An 18587-nucleotide genomic window follows, 5' to 3' on the forward strand; every position below is an offset into this window, starting at 1 on the left:
TGTCTGGCTTTCCAGTGGCCAACCACACCCACTCAGTTATGTGGTTTATTCTCCTGGTTCAATTAGCTAAAACCCAAACTGTGATTCATTGATGACATAATCTGGACTGAACCAAAGCTTTACTAACCGATTATAGAATGAAAAAAAAATGAGAGAGAGATCGATCTAATGTCAATTCTCATACCTTTTTGATAACATTTTATTAATAGCCTTTTCAGCCTACAGTCATCGATGCATGAGAGCTCATGTGGCATTACTCTATAGCCACAACAATACACAAATAACAAAGCCAACAATGAAATGACAAAAGTTTTGGATAGCAACTTTATTCCATATTAACAAAAATTCAAATATGAAGCTGGACTTCTGGACTAACGATTGGGCCTTATTTCACAGCAGGTGGAGGGGTGGTGGTCGGCATGGTGGAAAACTCAATGGGCAGGCTCTGAAGAAAGAGGAGCACAAACAATGTCATGCTTAATGACAAATCCATCAAATAAACCCTGTCCAACCAAGCATGGGAATAATGGGACTATAGTGAATTTCTTCCAGCACCAAAATACCAGCTGTAATGACCTTTGTAGTTGCACATCTGACACGTGGTTTTCTAGCCTTTATTTCCTGCAGTATACCTAATGTTCACTGCTGCAACGTTTCTCCACAAAAAACAAACACTGATTGCAGGATCCCAGGACATACAGGGTAATGACTGATGCTTACCCAACCACTCGTTTAAAATGAACACACCTTTATTTTATCAAATGAGTACACAAGGGTGGTGTTACTGCTAATGTTTGTTCCCTAAACACATTTACATCTAAGGTACATTCTAATATTGTGCTTATAGATACCATACCTGGGTAGAAGGGTATATTTAGCTACTGTAATACAGTTAACTAAATAGTTTATTAATGAAAAAACTCAAAATGGCATATATCGGTTCTGCTCATTGGTTGCTGACAATGGCCAAAACACCCAAAGATCAGAGGTCATTAGGGACAGCTACCAATGAGCAAAATGTGATGGTAGAAAAATGCATATTGTCTCATAGTATATACAGTATAATCATTGCCCAAATTAACAAAATGTTTGGCTACTTACTGTCCTTCACAGCCTTCTTGCCTGTAATAGAAAGAAACACACGTTACATTAGTCACATTAACCCAAACCCCTGAGACACCATGCATTTAAAATATATCTAAGTAACTACAGCTGCTTACATCTATTCAGCACTATGAAAGCCGATGCATTTCCTTTTTCCAACTTCAGCATTCTTAAGTTACATTTGTTGAATGGACACTGAATACAGTTGCCTTTGTTGTGCTATAGTTATTGGCGATTTTTACAGATTCATCCAACTCTGCTTGTATGTACATGTAAGTACAAAGAATGATTGCTTTTCAATCGTTTCCAACCACTAAAAGTTATGTCAACTACAATGCTGCCAAATTTGAAAGCAGATGTCATATTCTGTAATACGGGACCAGCTACATTACTCCACATTCAGTTTGCATAAAGGAGTGCAGCTGCATTTTCAACATGCTGTACAAATCATTCATTCTTGAACTCACCTCCATAGGAAACTTTGTAGTACAGGTATGTCATGATGCCAACGCCCACCCACATCTCCTGGTATGCCTTAGTGTAGTAAGGGCTCATCTTGCCCCACCAACTTGCCAACGCGCGTCCAGCCATCTGTGGGAGAAAGCAACAGCGTAGTCTCAAAACGGTGCTCATGTACTCGGTCAGTATAACACACCTTCAAATAGCAAGCAGTTTAATTCAGCGCAGGTATGACCTAGCCAAAGTGTCATGCATTAATCTCTACACTTGTGGTTCTCAAAGTGGGGTCCGTGGCACTCTGCCAGGGGGTTACGTGAAAAGTTTACAAATTCATTAATTTAAAATATTTTTTTTTCTTCCAAACAGCTTCATAGTGAAACAAATATTTAAATTTGTAATCTATAATAGTTCATAGATTAATTCTAATTTTACAAATCTATAAAGAATCTGCAAATACTGTATGTTTAATACATTACATACATTTCTCTTGTGTTGTTCTTTCACACAACTAAGACTACAGAAGTGTAAAAAATAGGCTACTTCAAATTGTTTCAAGGGACATAAAAGAGGGGGTCCCCAGTATATTCTCTATCTTGAAAATTGTCCTTCGCTAAAAAAAAATGATTGAGAACGACAACACTGTAGTTGACAAAACGTACCTGGTAGAACTAAGTTTGGATATTTATTCCTAAAAGTCTATACTTCAATATGCATAGTTTAATAAGTTAGGCTGCACTAATGTTGATTGAAGCTAAGTTTCAGAAAATGGTTCCTTCATTCAGACAATGTTGTCAATCAACATAAAGTTAACGGTATATGTGCAGTTTAGAGTCCCAAATTCCCCATACAATGTCCTTAATTATGAACCTGCTAAACCACCTGTGCTACCCTAACCCTTACCTTAACCTGTCTCAAATAAGACCCTCATCTTTTGAGACACTTAGTTTTTGGAAAATAATTTATGACACTAAACTGCACGTAAGCCAAAGTTAACTTGGTTCCTTGGACTTGTTTTTTTAAATTTTCTATTCTCTTTAATTAATGTTTTAATTGCTCTTAAATGTTTTATGTAAAGCACTTTGAAATGTGCTACATAAATAAAGCTGCCTTGCCTTGAATGCTACCGTAACCCTCAGCTGTGTCAGGCCTAGCTAATGACTTTGGCCACCTAGGAAATACTGATCAAAAGAGGAGGCACCATTTCACTTTTCTTTACTGTTAGTGTTAAGAGACATCGGGTTTTTTTCCATTGACGTGTGTAATAGCTTCTCTTTGCAGAAGATAACGTAACGTATTTGGCTAATGTTAACCTTACAACCTCGAATCTTTAACGTTAATCAAGTCAGCCGAGCGTTAGCATTAAATGTATACACGTCGGTTAAACCAAGGAAGATAATGTTTACAAGCCATTTAGACATTACGGATTTATATTGCGTTCATTTAACTTGACTAGCTTACTACTTCAATCAATGAATGGCTAGCATCTTCTCTGCTGTAGAAGCAGAACTATAACTAGCCTTAGCAGGAGGCTAACGTTAGCTAGCTGAGTACACCTGCAAAAGTAGCACACAACCACAGTAAGTAGAGATGATAGCTTCATTTTAAACTGCTGACGTGAGCCAACTACTGTTTTTCTGTTATGAATGAAGTAACTTTACTAAATAAGCGTAAACGTTTATCTTACCTTTGAGTTTGTCACGCTGCAGTGAGAAGGTCAGGACAGACGCTGCTGCTAAACGTCAAAGTCGTGTGGGAAATCTGCTTCTACTTCTTCTACTCTCAACTGTGTAGTATTTCACTCATGTTTTGGTATGTAGCGCCACCAAATGGAGGAACACAATTAACGCATTTGACGCCTATCCAGCTATCTCTTGGCTCTACCTTGAGGACTTGACCATACGTTAAACCTACTAAACATTTTTCCCTTGACTTATTTTGGTTTAAATCAGAATGAGATTTATTGCCAAAGTAAGTTTTCACTTGCATAGAATTTGCTTTGGCGTGTTTGGTGCTTACAATAAACCTATGAAAAGGGAATAAACATGTCAAGGACACTTCATATTATCACATAACACATCACTTTTCAAATATGTACCATATAACTGACGGCTGTACGGTTTTGTGCAGGGTGTGCACAAATGTTAATTAGGGAATATTCAAAAGTTCACAATATATAATGGATTATCTGAAATCTGGGGATTAGCTCACAAAATCAGATTCATTGATTAAATATATTTAATACAATAATAAGATATTGTAGATATAATGTTATAACCCGCTTAAATTCATTAATTATAGTTACAACTTAATTTATAGGTCTCTGATTGAAAGTCATATAACCTATATATCACTAAAATTACAATACCTATCTGACAATGGAAACATGATTTTAATCATACTTCTGTGAAAAGTGTAATGATAAGAAGAAGAAGAATCATGGTTTTGAAGCTCATTTTGGTCATTCTCAAGATTCCTTCTAATAATAATTAACAAAGAAAAAGCCATACTTTATTAATCCCAGAGGGGAAATTTAATTGTTTTGCTCTGTTATTAAAACGTACATAACACACACATAGGCCAGACATACACACACACACACACACACACACACACACACACACACACACACACATGCAAACAGGACCTATACATATTCATTAAATGGAGAGATGTATCGAGCCAGGGTGCTTCCCATGGACAGGCGGTTCGGTGCCTTGCTCAAGGGCACCTCAGCATTACCCGGGAGGTGAACTGGCACCTCTCCAGCTACCAGTCCACACTCAGACCCTCCAAGTCACCCCTATTACATATTATACCCCGATTACTGAGCAAAGCCAACAGTATGTTATTAAAAAAACAAAAAAACATCTGATATTGTCCTAACTACAGATTTTTTTTATAATTACTCTGGTGGCACACTTGAGCCTTTTATGATTTAAAATAAGGACATGCAAAATTGACGTGTCAGGGGTACTAAGAGTTTGATGACTGTCACATAGTTGTTCCTGCAATTCAACCTGAGACCAGTTTCCTTTAATTATTTATTCTACATCTAAACACAGTGGACATACACTACAATAACCTTTTAAGTTTTTTTTCCTAACTTGATGTAATGTTACACAGTTTTAGACTTCCCAGAGGGACAATTCAATCTTATATCCTGTTCTGCTTTTTGGTGCCTGTCCCACTGCCATAACTGAGATGTGAATTTGAGGTGAGGGTGCAGCTGCTACGTGGCACACAGACTGTCCACCAGCTCTGTCTGCTCACCATAGTGAAACAACAAATAAAACAGTGGCACTGCTCTCAAGGGTAAATATGACATTGTGGAACATGCTCTACTGTTGGCGCAACCTGTTTCTCTTCAAGTGTATGGGCATTTTTTAAAAGATTGCTATAACTCAATATGAAACAGACTGAGAAAGAGAAAGCAAGAGTGAATTTTTATTAAATACCGTATATTGCAGAGTCATGACTTGGCTCGACCCCTGAAAGGAACCTGAAACAGTTTCACATTAATGCATCAAACTGAAGGTCTTTCCCAGTGTCCTTGTTTCTCAACTGTTACATTTTTGCACTAGCTCACAAGAAATATAAAAGGAAAGTATGATATAAGTAGAGACACTTGTTGTGTTTGTGTTTCCTGAAATGTCAGTAACACGGATATGCTTGTGCAAACAAAGCTGGAAACCAATTTGTGAGCATATGATTACTCTTTAGCAAAGGGATACTAAGTTTGTACGAGAGCCGGCAGGAGGGATTTGGGCCTGCAGTGAGCGTGGGCGGGACTTTCCACCCTTGTTTGTCCTCACACTCCAGCAGGCAAGAGGCACCTTGTTTCATTTATGAGCACCTAAGCCCAAGTCCTATTTGAAGGGACTCAACACAGTGAACCATCGCAGAGTTGTGCCAATATGAAAGGACACAGCTGAGGACATTTATTGGACATGGTACACACTCTACTGGGTTCTTCATTGTAATACAGTATGCACTAGCTGACTTCAGTGACTACAGCCCTGCTACAGGTATGTTAAAGATTTGTGACCAAGCCATTTATTTTTTGTATATCTACGTTATGGCAGTGTGGTAGCCTACTGGCTCTTTCCATACAGTTCTTTCCATATTTCGTCCTCTTTGAGCTCTTTGTCTGAGTGTTTGCATGTGTGTGCTTGTGTGTGTGTGTGTGTGTGTGTGTGTGTGTGTGTGTGTGTGTGTGTGTGTGTGTGTGTGTGTGTGTGTGTGTGTGTGTGTGTGTGTGTGTGTGTGTGGTAATGTAAGGGTGTGGATAGGCGTGTTCTTAACATGACTAATCACGCAGTGGCGGCTAACTCAAATGTTTTGGAAGAAACTATGACACTGCACTTTTTGGCATTGTGGATTTCTCTTGAGTTGATGATCTACTAATCCATGTCTCCTGGTCCTTTCTGAGGTTGATTTTGTGCGGTAGTTGGAGGCTACATGGCTTCAGGTGGAGCAGAGGAAGACGATGGAGGCATTCCATTGGACATTGACAACGTGCACATGCTCCTCCAAGGTCAGTCTATTCCTGTGCTTTTATACATGTTGTGATGTCATGTGCTGTAGTGGGGAATCACAGTGGTGACCAAACTTTGAAATGTGTTGAAGAGATACTGTTTTAATGTGTCTTGGGTCACTCTAATGTGACGTATAATATGTACTATAAATTGAAAAAGTGGTGAAAAAAACCCACTGCCTCACTTTCAAACAGTGTTATCATCAAGGTGTGCAGAACTTTGTCATTATGTAGTGCTGTAAAATAGTGTGCTTTTAAATACAGCTGCCGTTTCATCAGTGTCCATAATCAGTAACGTACTTACACATTTTTTGAAAGTAAGTTTGGTACTATGAATCAAGGAATACTGCTGTTTGTACTGGGCATGTCAGGTGAACGGGGTGGAGTGGAGTGATTAAGTTGCTCAGGAGTTGCCTGCCTTGGCATGCTCTTAAACAAAGAGCACACTCACTCATTATGATTCATAGCCAAACCTGATATCTGCAAGTGTGAGTTCATAAATCTGAAAGTGACTGTGTGCTTTTCTGATTGCCTCAGACAAAACATCAAGTTTCTTTATTTACTGCAGACTGAGTCTAAAATAGACTCAACAGCTTGTTTGTAACCATAGCCATGTTCAGTCTGCAGGAACAGAGACAATTTTATTTATAATAGTTAAAAGTACTTTGAGTCGATAATTAACACCAATTATTTCTTGTGATGGAAACTCCACTTACCCTGTCAATATACCCTTCAAACTAAATGTGAGCAAACAGGCAATTTCCCAAAGTACTTGCGTATTTCTTTAAGCTTTCTGTGTTTATAGTGTTACATATAGTAAAAAGTTCATGTTTTGGTAGTCTATATCCTCGACGTTCCACTTCCGGGATTGCTCCGGTGCCGCAGGAAATTCCACCGAATGCGTGTCTTTTCGGCGATGTCCCTTTCCTTCCGCTTTCTTTGTGTTGGAATTCTAAACTCCGGTGGCTTTCTGAGGACTATGGTTAACTGCTCCTCAGATCTCTGCAGGGTAAATCCAGACAGCTAGCTAGACTATCTGTCCAATCTGAGTTTTCTCTCGCACAACTTAAACAACTTTTGAACGTACACATGTTCCACAAAAACAAGTTCCTTCCCGAGGCTATTTTGCAGCGGCTCCGTGCGGAGCTTAGCGCCGAACATGACGATGGTGATTGGTTTGAAGAAATGCCAATAAACCAGAGCACGTTTTTCTCCCATCCCGGAATGCTGTGTGGACTAGCCAGACCCTGCTGTGGAGAATGGTCTGGCAAATCGAGACTAATGTTTTGGCAACAGAAGCTTAGGATCTGGTCTAGAACTTCTCAAGAACCATGTATGCCCAAAATCCCCTCACTGTGTGTGTGCATATGTCTGTCTGGGAGTTCATCATCGCTGTGAGTGTGTCTCTATGTATATTTGCTGTGTGTGTCAGCCCCAGTATCTATGTCTGTCACTGTCTTGGAAGCCATCCCGTCTTGTAGCCAGATCCAGGCCGGTAGCCGGTTACTTCAGCTTAAAGAGGAAGCCTGCCACTGTTTGAGAAGGCAGTTATACGTTGGTTAAAGTAGAATCTTCACTCATTATAAATGGATTTATTGACTATTAGTCCTAAGCATGGAGGGTCGGAAAGTCCTTCAGTCCTCTGATGTTGGTGAGTATCTTATGACTGAACTGTTACTGAGATCAGGGTTCCCATTGGTCTTGTGAAATTTCTGGATTATTATTGATTTGACTGGAGCATCAGGACAGAGAAAGTCAGGTTGCTTTTGAGGAATATACTATAATGAACTTATGTGCAATTTAATTTACTAATTGATTTCTGTGTACACCTTTTTGCTACTGCCAGCAAACACAAGCTTCCAAAACCCTTAAAGAAATCATAGTTTACAGCATACTACAGCAATCAAATATCATCTGAGAAAGAGGATTTTAGTATCCAGTACTCAACCTAACTATATTGATGCCAGAGATCAGAAACCAGCTCATTTAAATACATCTTGTCCTGAATGTGTATAGACGACAATTTGTTTTTTCTGTTTCCTCAACAGTGGAGCATGAACAGATTCAGAAAAGAACATTCACCAACTGGATAAATGCTCAACTCGCTAAGGTATGTTGAGAACTCATGTTTATGTGTGATGATAGATGCTCATAAGATACATTAATATGAACGTTTGTTGCATTCAAAAAGGTCCTGGATGGTTATAATCTCTTTTTCCCTCGTCAAAGCTGTATTTCTACTGTAGGTAATGTCGAAGAGCTGATTTTTATTAAATAAAGCTCTGGTGCTTTATCAAAGACACCCCCACACAAAGGTTTACATTCAGCTGTCAAATAGGATACATCTTTTGGAGATTATCTTTATGGCAGTTGGAGTATATTAGTGAGTTTATTAGAGAGAGGCTGGAGTAGTGATGCAGAAAGTGACTGATGAGAAAATGTTACACAAGGCAGGAGGTGTATATGCTTTGCATGTATTGCACGGCTTTATTTTTGGTAATAGTTTAAATACGTTACCTGTTGGCCTTTTATTTTCACTTAAGCTTCAGTAAAGGTTTGAGATATTTTGTCTTCCATTTTGTTTCCAAAACCTCCCTTCAATTTGGAAGATGTCGCACGCAAAACCTGTTCACAAGTGTGCATGTATTATGCTCATAGTTTACCTACTTGCCAATATGCTCTATTTGGAAAAGTAAATGTAAAAAAAAAATATATATTTTGGAGAGCTCTACATGACATCATGCTGTGGTAGGGCTGTAAATGATATAAAGCAAGCTGTAGACATGCTGACTCATTGTTGAGACAGTGAGGTGCAGTGAAGAAGCGCACCATGGATCTTGTTGTAAAGAGACCTTGAGCTGCTTGTGACACTCGGCTGGAGTATAAATAGTGGTTGAGTGAAGCAGAACAGCACGTAATTTGAATCCAGCCAACTCTTCATAACCTCATGTCCATATGACTGCGCTCTAAAAATCACTGGATCATAACCTGCCATCTGTTACACCAACCACTGACAACCCCCAACAGGAGATACTTCCTTTATGTCTAAAGGACAAGGTTTGCTGTTATGACTTGGCCTAAATCTTTGACCCAGAAACATTTGAATGAATCCACTGCAGCAGGGGTCATCAACGTTTTTTAAGCCAAGGACCCCTTAACTGAAAGAGAGAGAGAGCAGGGACCCCCTACTACATACTGTATATTGTATAAAATGAAGTTGCATATAAAACTGGGCCTAAAATAACATGTAGGGCGGCCTAAAACCTTTATACATACATTTTTTGCATATAATATTAAGCTATTAAAATACCCTAAAAATTGTTGGCATGATTTATGAAACCTGTATCTGTGGATGACGACCTTAGTGACTACCTTACCTACAGTATAGGCCAGTAACCCTATCATCAGTGGGGATTCATATTTGCTAATAATATGTTAGATTCATGTTAAGACTTAAGACTACAAAAATTAAGACTCATTTGGAGGCCCCCCTGCATTGACTCTGAGGACCCCCTAGGGGTCCCGGACCCCCTGTTGAAGATCCCTGCACTACAGTTTCATGGCTGCAAGTTTTGAATGAAGGACAATTTGTAGGCTCTGACCTTTTGTAAAGGAGCTATATTGTAGCATTTAAAAAAATCATGTCACTGCAAAAATACATGTTGAGCCATAGTACTGTGTTTACCACAAAGTGGATCACATTTCCCAAAAACCACTTTGCTTCCTGTTGCACTAAAGGAAACCTTTTCTTTCCATCAGCCTTTTACTTTTTACCACAACATCAGCAAACCCTGAACGACTTCCTGTTCTGTATAAAATGATGCAACACATTTCTCACCAAGTATGACCCAGGGTTATTTATACACAGCTGTTTGCCATCTATTTGATATTTTGCAAGGCCCCAAATGAATGTGGTGCAATGATACATTGATCTTGACGCTGTCATTGAACAATAGTTTTCACCTGAACTCACCTAGTCCTTTGTCTGTATTATTAAAACTTGTTGTGCGTTGTTACAGAGATGCCCTCCCTCATTTGTGTCGGACCTCTTCTCTGACCTCAGAGATGGGTCACAGCTGCTTGACCTGTTGGAGGCAATGAGTGGCCAACCTATGGTGAGTTACTACAATGTTCTTCTGATATTAGTGAGTTAAAAAGATTCTAAATTCCTCCCAGAGTTATATATTTAATCAGTTTACAAGTATTGGTGAGGTACAAAAAAAAAAAAAACAGCACAAAAATGTGCTAAAATGAACATTGTTATTACAATAAATTTGATGTTGTGATTTGTCTCCACAGAAAAGACAAAGGGGCCGAGGGGTTTTCCAGCAGAGGGCCAACATTGAGACAGCACTGAACTTTCTCAGGAGAAAATCTGTAAGTTTCCACAAAAAAAAACAAGGCATCTGAATCTGCAGTGTGTTTTTATTAACAGTTGTTGTGGTCGGTTGGTGTAGATCAAAATGGTGAATATAAACATCCCAGATATCATAGATGGACGGCCCTCCATCATTCTCGGACTCATATGGACCATCATCCTCCACTGTCATGTGAGTGTCAATGGTAAACTCATGCCAAAACATTATTAATCTGCTACTGCTATTGTGAAAAATAGTAGAAGGAGAATCAGAAGAAAAATAAGAAACAGAAGCAGCAGCATCTTGTGACATATAATTTTTCCTTCAAATAAAATACTTGGGCACGGCACTGGTTTCAAATATGTAGGAACCATTTTAAAGATACTGATAATTTGATAGCCAGTATTTTGTTTCACTGGCTCTGTTTTAGATTGAGGAGCTGGCCAGCACTCTCTCCTACAGTTCTTGTCATTCCTCGCTCGACTCTCTGGCCAGCCTGGACTCCTGGTCTGGCAGCCCAGTTCCAGCTAGTCCAGTCCCTGCAGGTCGGACGTCGCCTCTCCACAAACGCTTCCGAATATCAGCCAAGAAGGCCCTGCTCATGTGGGTCAGGGACCAATGCCAAAAGTAAGATATCCACCATATATGTGAATGCTTGAAACAAAAGCATGACACAGGTGTGCAATTTATTTAATAAAAAAAAACGTTTGGGGCGCCATAGTAGCTCACCTTGTGGAACGTGCGCCTCATGTACCGAGACTCAGTTATTGTTGCAATGGCCCAGGTTTCGAATCCGGCCTGCAGCCCTTTGTTGCAGGTTTCCTCCTCTCTCTCCGCCCTTTCCTATCTACAACTGTCCTATTAATTCAAGGCTGAAATGCCCAGAAAATAATCTTAAAAAAAAAAGAAAAGAAAAAAAACATTGTTCAACACTGGCAACCTGAAAATTGTAATAGGCATCATGCTGCCTCCTTACAGGAGGAATGCCAGCCAGTCCTACACCTTTCTTTGGAGGGTTTGCATGTTTTCCCTGTGTTTGCATGACTTAATCGTCCTCTGTCATCCCACAGTTCAAAGACATGCAAAACTTTCAGATAAACTGAATTGCTCATTGGCGTGAGTGTTACAGTCAAAGCAATGACTGAAGTTTTGCTGTCTCTACACGACAGACTGGCTCAGACCCTCTTTGTTTTTTCATACACTCTGCTGGTCTTCATAAAAGTGTCACTTTTCTCGCTCTAGGGTTGGTTGCTCCGTCAGTGTAAAGAACTTTAAGTCGAGCTGGAGAAGTGGAGAGGCCTTCTTGGCCATCCTGTGCTCTCTCAGACCACAGCTGGCGGATCTCTCCCTGGTCCGGTCCAGAAGCAACAAGGAGAACCTGGAGGAGGCGTTTCACCTGGCCGAGAGGGAGCTCCACATCCCCCGCCTGCTGGATCCCCAGGGTGAGGCTAACTAAGCAGTATTGTTGAGTAGTTCTAAATAATTAATAGTTAGTTAGTTCCAAATAACAAGTAGCATATCAAATTACTTAAACCAATCAGAAAAAAGTGTTAACAAGGATTCGTGTTTTTTTTAAATAAAATCCTTTGGCTATGGTAGTTATAACAGGGCATTTTCACTGAATATAACTTTGTTTAGCCATTTTACTACAGCCATAGCTGTGTTACCTTGTTTTTTGTATGTAGAAGAAGGTGCAATAATTCTTGTGATAAGCAAATTGACAAATTACTGCTCCTAAGAAAGCACTGAGAAAAGTGGTTTTATTTATATATATATATATATATATATATATATATATATATATATATATATATATATATATATATATAATATATTACATTAGACACACCTAAAACTGAAAATGACAACTGAGTTGCTGCCACACTGAACTACAATAAAGCCTTTCTGTGTATTTACCTGCTCCTCAGATGTGGATGTTACAGACCCTGATGAGAAGTCCATTATGACGTATGTGGCCCAGTTTCTTCAGTACTCCAACGACATGCCGGCACCTGATGACCATCTGCAGGTAGACAATCAAACCACTCTTTGGAATCACAGTGTCACATTGACTTTCACACCTTCTAAAGACTTTATTGCAGAACGGATAGCATTGCTTTCAGTCAAGTCTACATCTTTTCTCTTTAAACTTGAGTAACTGCAGAGTAATAGTGCTACTGTTTCATGCTGCGTCCCTTCCCTGTTTAGAGCTTGAACCAACAATCTCCTGCATGAAACTTATTCATTTTCTCTGTTTTCCTCTGGTGGCGGTGGTGTAGCTGTTTCCTCTGGTGCAGCCCTTTTCTCTCTCACCTGTGAACTTGCCCGCTCACTTCACTCCAGCAATTGCTGTCTCACCGTTACGTCAGGTAGCTAATGCACCAGGCAAAGATATCCTCCTTCACTTGATATTTGTCTTCCTCTCACTCTGTAGTTTGCAATAATAATGCAAATTTAATTGACAAACAATTCAGCTGTTAATAAGATGCATGGCTATTCCTGCAAAAGACTTTTTTTAAATTTGGAAAATGGTTTTCCGCAGCTGTTTCTAGGGGTCAAAATCTCAAAAACTGCCTATCCAGGGTCAAGTTACTGGGGCAGCAGCTCAAGCAAGCAACAATCTTTGTTGTCATATAGCTGAAACATAGTTAAGGTTTATCTCATAGGTCTGAATGATTATAGCACAAATCTCTCTTACATTTGTCCACTGATTGTGCAGCTCTAAATTGATTTATTTTTCGGTTAAAACAGAGTTGGTCCTAACAGTTTAAATTTTGAAAACGTAGGTCTCTCCAAGTGATCGAGCGCTAGAGGTGACTCGCTGGCTGCAGCAAGCCTACGAGGAACTGTCAGAGGCACGGACGGCTACAGAGAAATCAAGCTTTGCAGAAAAGTACCATGTAAGCACAAAGCACAAGAGCTCAAAGGAAGAAAAAAAACATTCATTGGTGTGTATTTTTTGTATTGTACAGTGATTAGAAATTGTTTCTGTGTTTGGTTCATCAGGTGTTTCAGAACCTCGCTGGCTCCTTCACAGAGCAAAGGAGACCAGTGATGACCCTCCTTGCTTCCATAAGACGCTGCCCTGAGCTGAACCAAGAGCAGTGCGATCTCAGGACAGCGTGGGATTGTCTGGAAAAGGAGGTGAGGAATAACGCGAAGAGCGTTTGCTCCCAAGTTTGCTATCAGTCTGGTAAATGGCTTCTACTGATTCACTTCTTTTGTCTCTCTCTCCAGAGGAACGAGAAATGCGAACAGAGCATTCATTAAACTACATTACAATGACGAGGTTTTGTGTGTATGTGTGTGTGTCTGTGTGTGTCAATCCCCAGCTGCAGAGGTGTAAAGCAGACCTGGACTCGAGCCTTCCTCCTCCTCTGGACTCAGTTGTCGCGTGGCTGCAGCGTGCGGAAGCAGCGCTAACAGAAGAGGGAGGAGGAGTGAAAGATCACGCACATGCTGCCAAAGAAGCGAGAGCTCAACAAGACACGCAAAAGGTTGTTTTGATTTTGAAGCCGCAAAACAAATTTGATCTTTCCTGTTCTCGAAAATCTAAAATGTTTTCTAATGCTTTGAAACCCTGACCCAACCCTAGAACAAGAATGGAGCAAGACATATACATAAACAGACAACACGACAATATTTTGAGAGTCATCATGAAACTTCTAATAATCTCGTTTGCTGTTTTTGCAGACTTTATTTAAGGAGATGAGCCACCATGTCAATATCCTTGATACCTACCACAACATGGATGACTCCGGGAACGTAGTAGTGCCCCTTGAAAAGTTTGATGAGATAAAAAGACGGTGCGTGATATAATTATTTAACTTCTATAACCACTGAATTTGATCAAAATCAATATTCCCACATGGATGTTTGAAGACAGAATTCTTTTAGTCCCTTGTATTAAAATTATCTGCAGTTTGGTTCCAGTAAAATTATGAAATAATGCATTAACACCTTCTTTATTTTGAAAACAGCTTAACCAATATCCGAGTCACAGCCAAATATCAAGGGATCAAGTTGGAACACCAGGAATCCCGTCACACTGTGCTGGATCTCCTCGGCCGCATCAATGCTAAGGTTCAGACCTGGAAAGCTCCCTACAGTTCCCAAGAGGCAGTGCTTCTGCTTCTGCAGGACTGGCATGTACGTATCTGAAAGAGCAAAAAATGAACTTGGAAAGAATTCAGGAAAAAAAAAAAAATTATGTTCTCGGCATCTAGTTAAAAAAAAGCCAGCATTTGTTTTTAAATCTAGTGAGTCAACGGACAACTTGTGATTTCAAAAAAATAAAAAAAATAAACAGCAAACATAATCACTTCTGTTGGATTGTTGTCTAGGAAACAGTGGAGCGCCAAGGCCTGCTTTTAATTCTGATGGATGCTCTTCAAACCCTGAAGGGGAAAGCAAATGCTTACACCAGCAAGGCAGCGCTAGGTATGAGCTAAATGCATGTCTGTTATAAGAGGCCCGTAAGCATAAAATCCAAGCTTAATCATTGTCGTGAACTATGTAGATAATAGATTCTTATTTTTAAGAGGCAAGACTTGACCTCCAAACACTCTTCTCTCCCCAGGTGAAGATTCCCATCTTGTTACACGTCAGGTGAAGGAAGCAGAAAGTGAAGCTGAATTGCTCACACAGGCTGTGGCGGCTGTGAGAGGGACGATGGAGAGAGTGTTTTCTGCGTGGGAGACTTACAACCAGTGCCTAACTTCTCTACAGACATGGCTGGCACAGAAGATACATTTGCACGCCCTGTCTCTTACTGTGGAGACTGAGGTAACCTCTTATCTGGAATTCTGTCAATGAATTACTTATTACTCTAGAGTCCTTTATGACTCTCACTACAGTATGAAGTCCAGTGTTTGAAAGCTGCATTGTCTAATTTTTTTTTGTCTTTTGGTTTGGTTACGGCAGGACATGAGTGAATGGACGTCATGTCAGGCTAAGTTAAACGAGGCGGGGAACTTGCTCATTGAAGTGACAGAATCTTCAACCAGCCTCGCTCTGGCCGAGGAACTCAGCAAGGTCAACATGCAGTGGGCCGAATGCATGAAGAGGACAATGTTTGTAAGTATGCAAGTTCTCACTGTTGTTTCCACAGCTGCACAAACTTAACATGACTGTATAGATAAGATTGCATGAATACAAAAGATTTCACATGTTCTTAATTTACTAAATTAATCTCTAACTGTTAAGATCAAGCCCTATTATTTTATTTTGAATGTGACATAAAAGGTAACTTTAGACATAGGGATAACAGGACATACAGACATCGATAAATAAGAAATCAAAGGTTGCTAATCACGAAGCATGTCTTTCTTAGGAAGTGTCATCAGAGCCTAGTGTTGGTCCTCTGTGTCTTCAAATGCTGCATTCGGTGACCCAGGAGGCCAGCTGGCTACTAAAGCAGCCACTGGAGGTGGCCTCAGTCCCACTGAAGGCTTACAGGCAGAAACTACAGGTTGGCTAAGTTACAAATTAATAAATGGATGAGCAGATAATAATCAGCTGCAAAATATAGGCACTGTTTTTAAAATGTTTACATGCCTAACGTAGTCTCTCTTTTACTTCTTGTACTTTTTATCAGCTACTGAGTAAAAAGATGGCCGAGGTGGACCTTTCCTCTCTCGGTCCATCGCCGGACTTTCAAACAAGTCACACAGAGAACCTGCAGCAAACTCTCCCACAGGTACTCTGCTGCAAAAGCTCTCTGACTTACTGTGATGCATTTCAACAGGCCTCATTCCTTCTTCTAGTTTTTGACAACCCATCCCTTCATTAAAGCTTCAGTGAACACACATCCATTTTTTTTATAAGACTAGAAAGAGGAAACACTGCGGTTGTAGGGATTGTTACAATTACAACATTTGAGATGTTGATGTTTGAGAAGATTTGTTATTGACATGTTATCCTGTGTACATAGAGCTGCTCTCCTGTGTTGTAGCATGACAAGCTAAGGATAGGGTTCAGTGCTAACTGTTTGTATCTGTGTGACAGAGGCTTGCTGAAGCAGAGCGGAGCTGTGGAGAGCTGCAGCGGGCTGTGTCCAGGCTGGAGGGCCGTCTGGCTGAGCTGGACCACTGGAGCACAGAGGCTCTGGACTGTTACCAGCACCTGAAGGAGAAAAAGCACAGAGGGCGCTCTGCATTGGAGCCTACAGCCAAAGTCAGCAAACCAAAACTTTGTACAATTGCAGATACATTTCAGAGTCCTATAGGTCTCTTGCATGGCTATTGATTGATATTATATTGATCTAGGTATAGTGTTTGTTTTGATTAGTGAAACAAAATTAGCTTGAGCAAATGGTGTCAATGGTGTTGCAAATTTGGTGAAACAGTCCCCAGATTTGTAATAATAATAATTATGATTCTCATGTTTTTTCACTCTCTTTTGTCCTCGTTTTATTTTTATTGTGTTTTTACACTGTTTCCCAGTGATTATTTGTAAATTGTGTGGTAGTGCGTCACCTTTCTTCCATGAATTTTCAGTTGACTATGCAGGGCTCTCAAGTTTTGAAGACAGGCAAGAGTGGCAGTCTACCCCCCCCCCCCCTCCCCAGATCGCAGGAATGGGGATGTTTATTATTGTTAGTGTTTCTTTTTGTTATTAATAATTGCTCAGACTTGCAGAAGAAAAGATTTGACACATGTCACTGACAATTCAACCAAATACAAAGTATTTATTCCATTTCCACATGGTGACTAATGATGCGGGGGGTCTGGGGGTCCTCCCCCATAAAATTTTGAGCATTAAACAGTTCATTTACTGCATTCTGGTGAATTTGTATGCACCTATTTCTACCTTTTTCTGAATCAATTTATGCTGGAAATATCTTTATGTAAAGGGAAACAGATTATAATCCAAATATAAAAACATAATGGAATATATTGCAATAAGGCTCTCAGGCATTCTGTATTGCTTTCAACTATTTATTCTCCTGTAGATCGACATTTCTAATTATATCTGATTATATCCACATGTGTAGCCTAGGCATCATTTACTCCTCCCTCCTCTTTTGCATTTTTGGTTGAGGAAGTAACCTCCTTAAAAGGTGACAATTATTCACCTCAATGATACATTAATTAATTTTAATTTATTAATAAACCCCTGGACTGTAATATTGTTAAGTTTGAGCAAGATTTCTGCTCATGTTCAAAACTTTGTGCACATTCAAAATATATCTGTGTTCTCTGAGATTTGGAGGAGTCGTGATATTTTGAGAAAAATAAAGTTATAATAGTCAGTATATTTCAGAAAATAATCTACCTGCACCATAGCCTGCTGTGCATTACGTGATTGCTCTGCTGATACAGTAGATCTCAGACCGTCTGACAGACTCAGAGCCCCGTTTGGGTCTCTGGTCTCTGAATGAGACAACGTTTAGGGAAGTGTCTGTACGTTGCTCTATGCTTTTTTTTCATTGATTGTTGCGTTAAATCTTACCCAGATACAATAGTGCTATTTTCTGATTGGCTATTGTGTAGGCGCTTTCTCTTTTTTGATTGGCTGATAAGTGGCAGGCTCAACAAAGAACTCCAGGGGAGACGCGCTTGATTCCTGCCGGTTCCATAGTGAGAGCGGCGCGCCAGAGAAATTTTGGGCACTGCGGCATATTAAATATATTATAAATAGTTTTTCCGCGTGAGAAATACAATATGTGGCGGGAGTGCGTGACAAAAGACCGAAATGAGTGACTGTCACGCTCAATGTGTGACACTTGAGAGCCCTGACTATGTTGCCAGATATGCACATAAACTTATTTTTTTTATGGGCCAGGGGAAATAATAAAAAGGGGGCATCCCCAATTCCACTGAAGTGTGCCTTTGGTGTGACTTTAGGGCAAATATAAAGCATCACTGTCTCCGTAAACTTAGATTTAGGTCCTTAGAATTAAACAATACAGTACTGATAACACAATGTAGACTATATAATCCTCTCTAGGTGCTGATCACTCGAGGGTTGCAGCTGGAGAATCAGGTTGTAACTGAGGGACAGGATCTGCCAGACCTTGTGACACGAGTACAGAAAACCTCTCCTCTGCAGAACCTCAGTACCTCTGCTATGCAGGACAGGACCTCAGACGCAGTCTCCCACTGCCAAGTGAGTAAAATCAGTGTATGGTA

The 18587-nt window shown here is 40.0% G+C and overlaps 2 protein-coding genes and 1 long non-coding RNA gene across 3 annotated transcripts in view; 1 reads left to right on the forward strand and 2 right to left on the reverse strand.

Annotated features, from left to right (window-relative positions):
* Positions 1-306: 306 nt before the first annotated feature.
* atp5mpl (ATP synthase membrane subunit 6.8PL) lies at positions 307-3506 on the reverse strand. The gene is made up of 4 exons (XM_031322402.2): positions 3248-3506; positions 1572-1695; positions 1102-1122; positions 307-445 (listed from the first exon to the last, which is right to left on the reverse strand). The coding sequence occupies exons 2-4, from the start codon at positions 1693-1695 to the stop codon at positions 432-434; spliced, it is 159 nt and encodes a 52-aa protein (XP_031178262.1). The 5' UTR covers positions 3248-3506; the 3' UTR covers positions 307-431.
* Positions 3507-5408: 1902 nt separating this feature from the next.
* LOC116066331 (nesprin-2) overlaps positions 5409-18587 on the forward strand; it is a 93445-nt gene continuing 80266 nt past the window's right edge. Inside the window, exons 1-22 of the mRNA XM_035995706.1 lie at positions 5409-5588; positions 5993-6097; positions 8146-8207; positions 10117-10212; positions 10397-10474; positions 10555-10647; positions 10886-11082; positions 11698-11897; positions 12384-12484; positions 12735-12824; positions 13242-13355; positions 13462-13599; positions 13788-13952; positions 14149-14261; positions 14436-14604; positions 14799-14895; positions 15035-15240; positions 15379-15531; positions 15788-15925; positions 16052-16153; positions 16462-16629; positions 18406-18564. Of these exons, the coding sequence (XP_035851599.1) occupies positions 6022-6097; positions 8146-8207; positions 10117-10212; positions 10397-10474; positions 10555-10647; positions 10886-11082; positions 11698-11897; positions 12384-12484; positions 12735-12824; positions 13242-13355; positions 13462-13599; positions 13788-13952; positions 14149-14261; positions 14436-14604; positions 14799-14895; positions 15035-15240; positions 15379-15531; positions 15788-15925; positions 16052-16153; positions 16462-16629; positions 18406-18564 (2715 nt within the window). The 5' untranslated portion in view covers positions 5409-5588; positions 5993-6021. The remainder of the gene's footprint in view (positions 5589-5992; positions 6098-8145; positions 8208-10116; positions 10213-10396; positions 10475-10554; positions 10648-10885; positions 11083-11697; positions 11898-12383; positions 12485-12734; positions 12825-13241; positions 13356-13461; positions 13600-13787; positions 13953-14148; positions 14262-14435; positions 14605-14798; positions 14896-15034; positions 15241-15378; positions 15532-15787; positions 15926-16051; positions 16154-16461; positions 16630-18405; positions 18565-18587) is intronic.
* Positions 10505-12464, reverse strand: LOC118493896. The gene is made up of 2 exons (XR_004895954.1): positions 12373-12464; positions 10505-10696 (listed from the first exon to the last, which is right to left on the reverse strand). It is a non-coding gene; the product is annotated as an uncharacterized LOC118493896 (long non-coding RNA).

This window comes from Sander lucioperca, chromosome 19 (assembly GCF_008315115.2).
Source record: "Sander lucioperca isolate FBNREF2018 chromosome 19, SLUC_FBN_1.2, whole genome shotgun sequence".
NCBI lineage: Eukaryota > Metazoa > Chordata > Actinopteri > Perciformes > Percidae > Sander > Sander lucioperca.

Bases quoted from the DNA above. Each gene is read 5' to 3' on its own strand.
- atp5mpl (XM_031322402.2), bottom strand. From the start codon at position 1,695: ATGGCTGGACGCGCGTTGGCAAGTTGGTGGGGCAAGATGAGCCCTTAC. The intron at 1,123-1,571 runs GTGAGTTCAAGA...TTTCTATTACAG, and splicing joins CTACAAAGTTTCCTATGGAG to GCAAGAAGGCTGTGAAGGAC.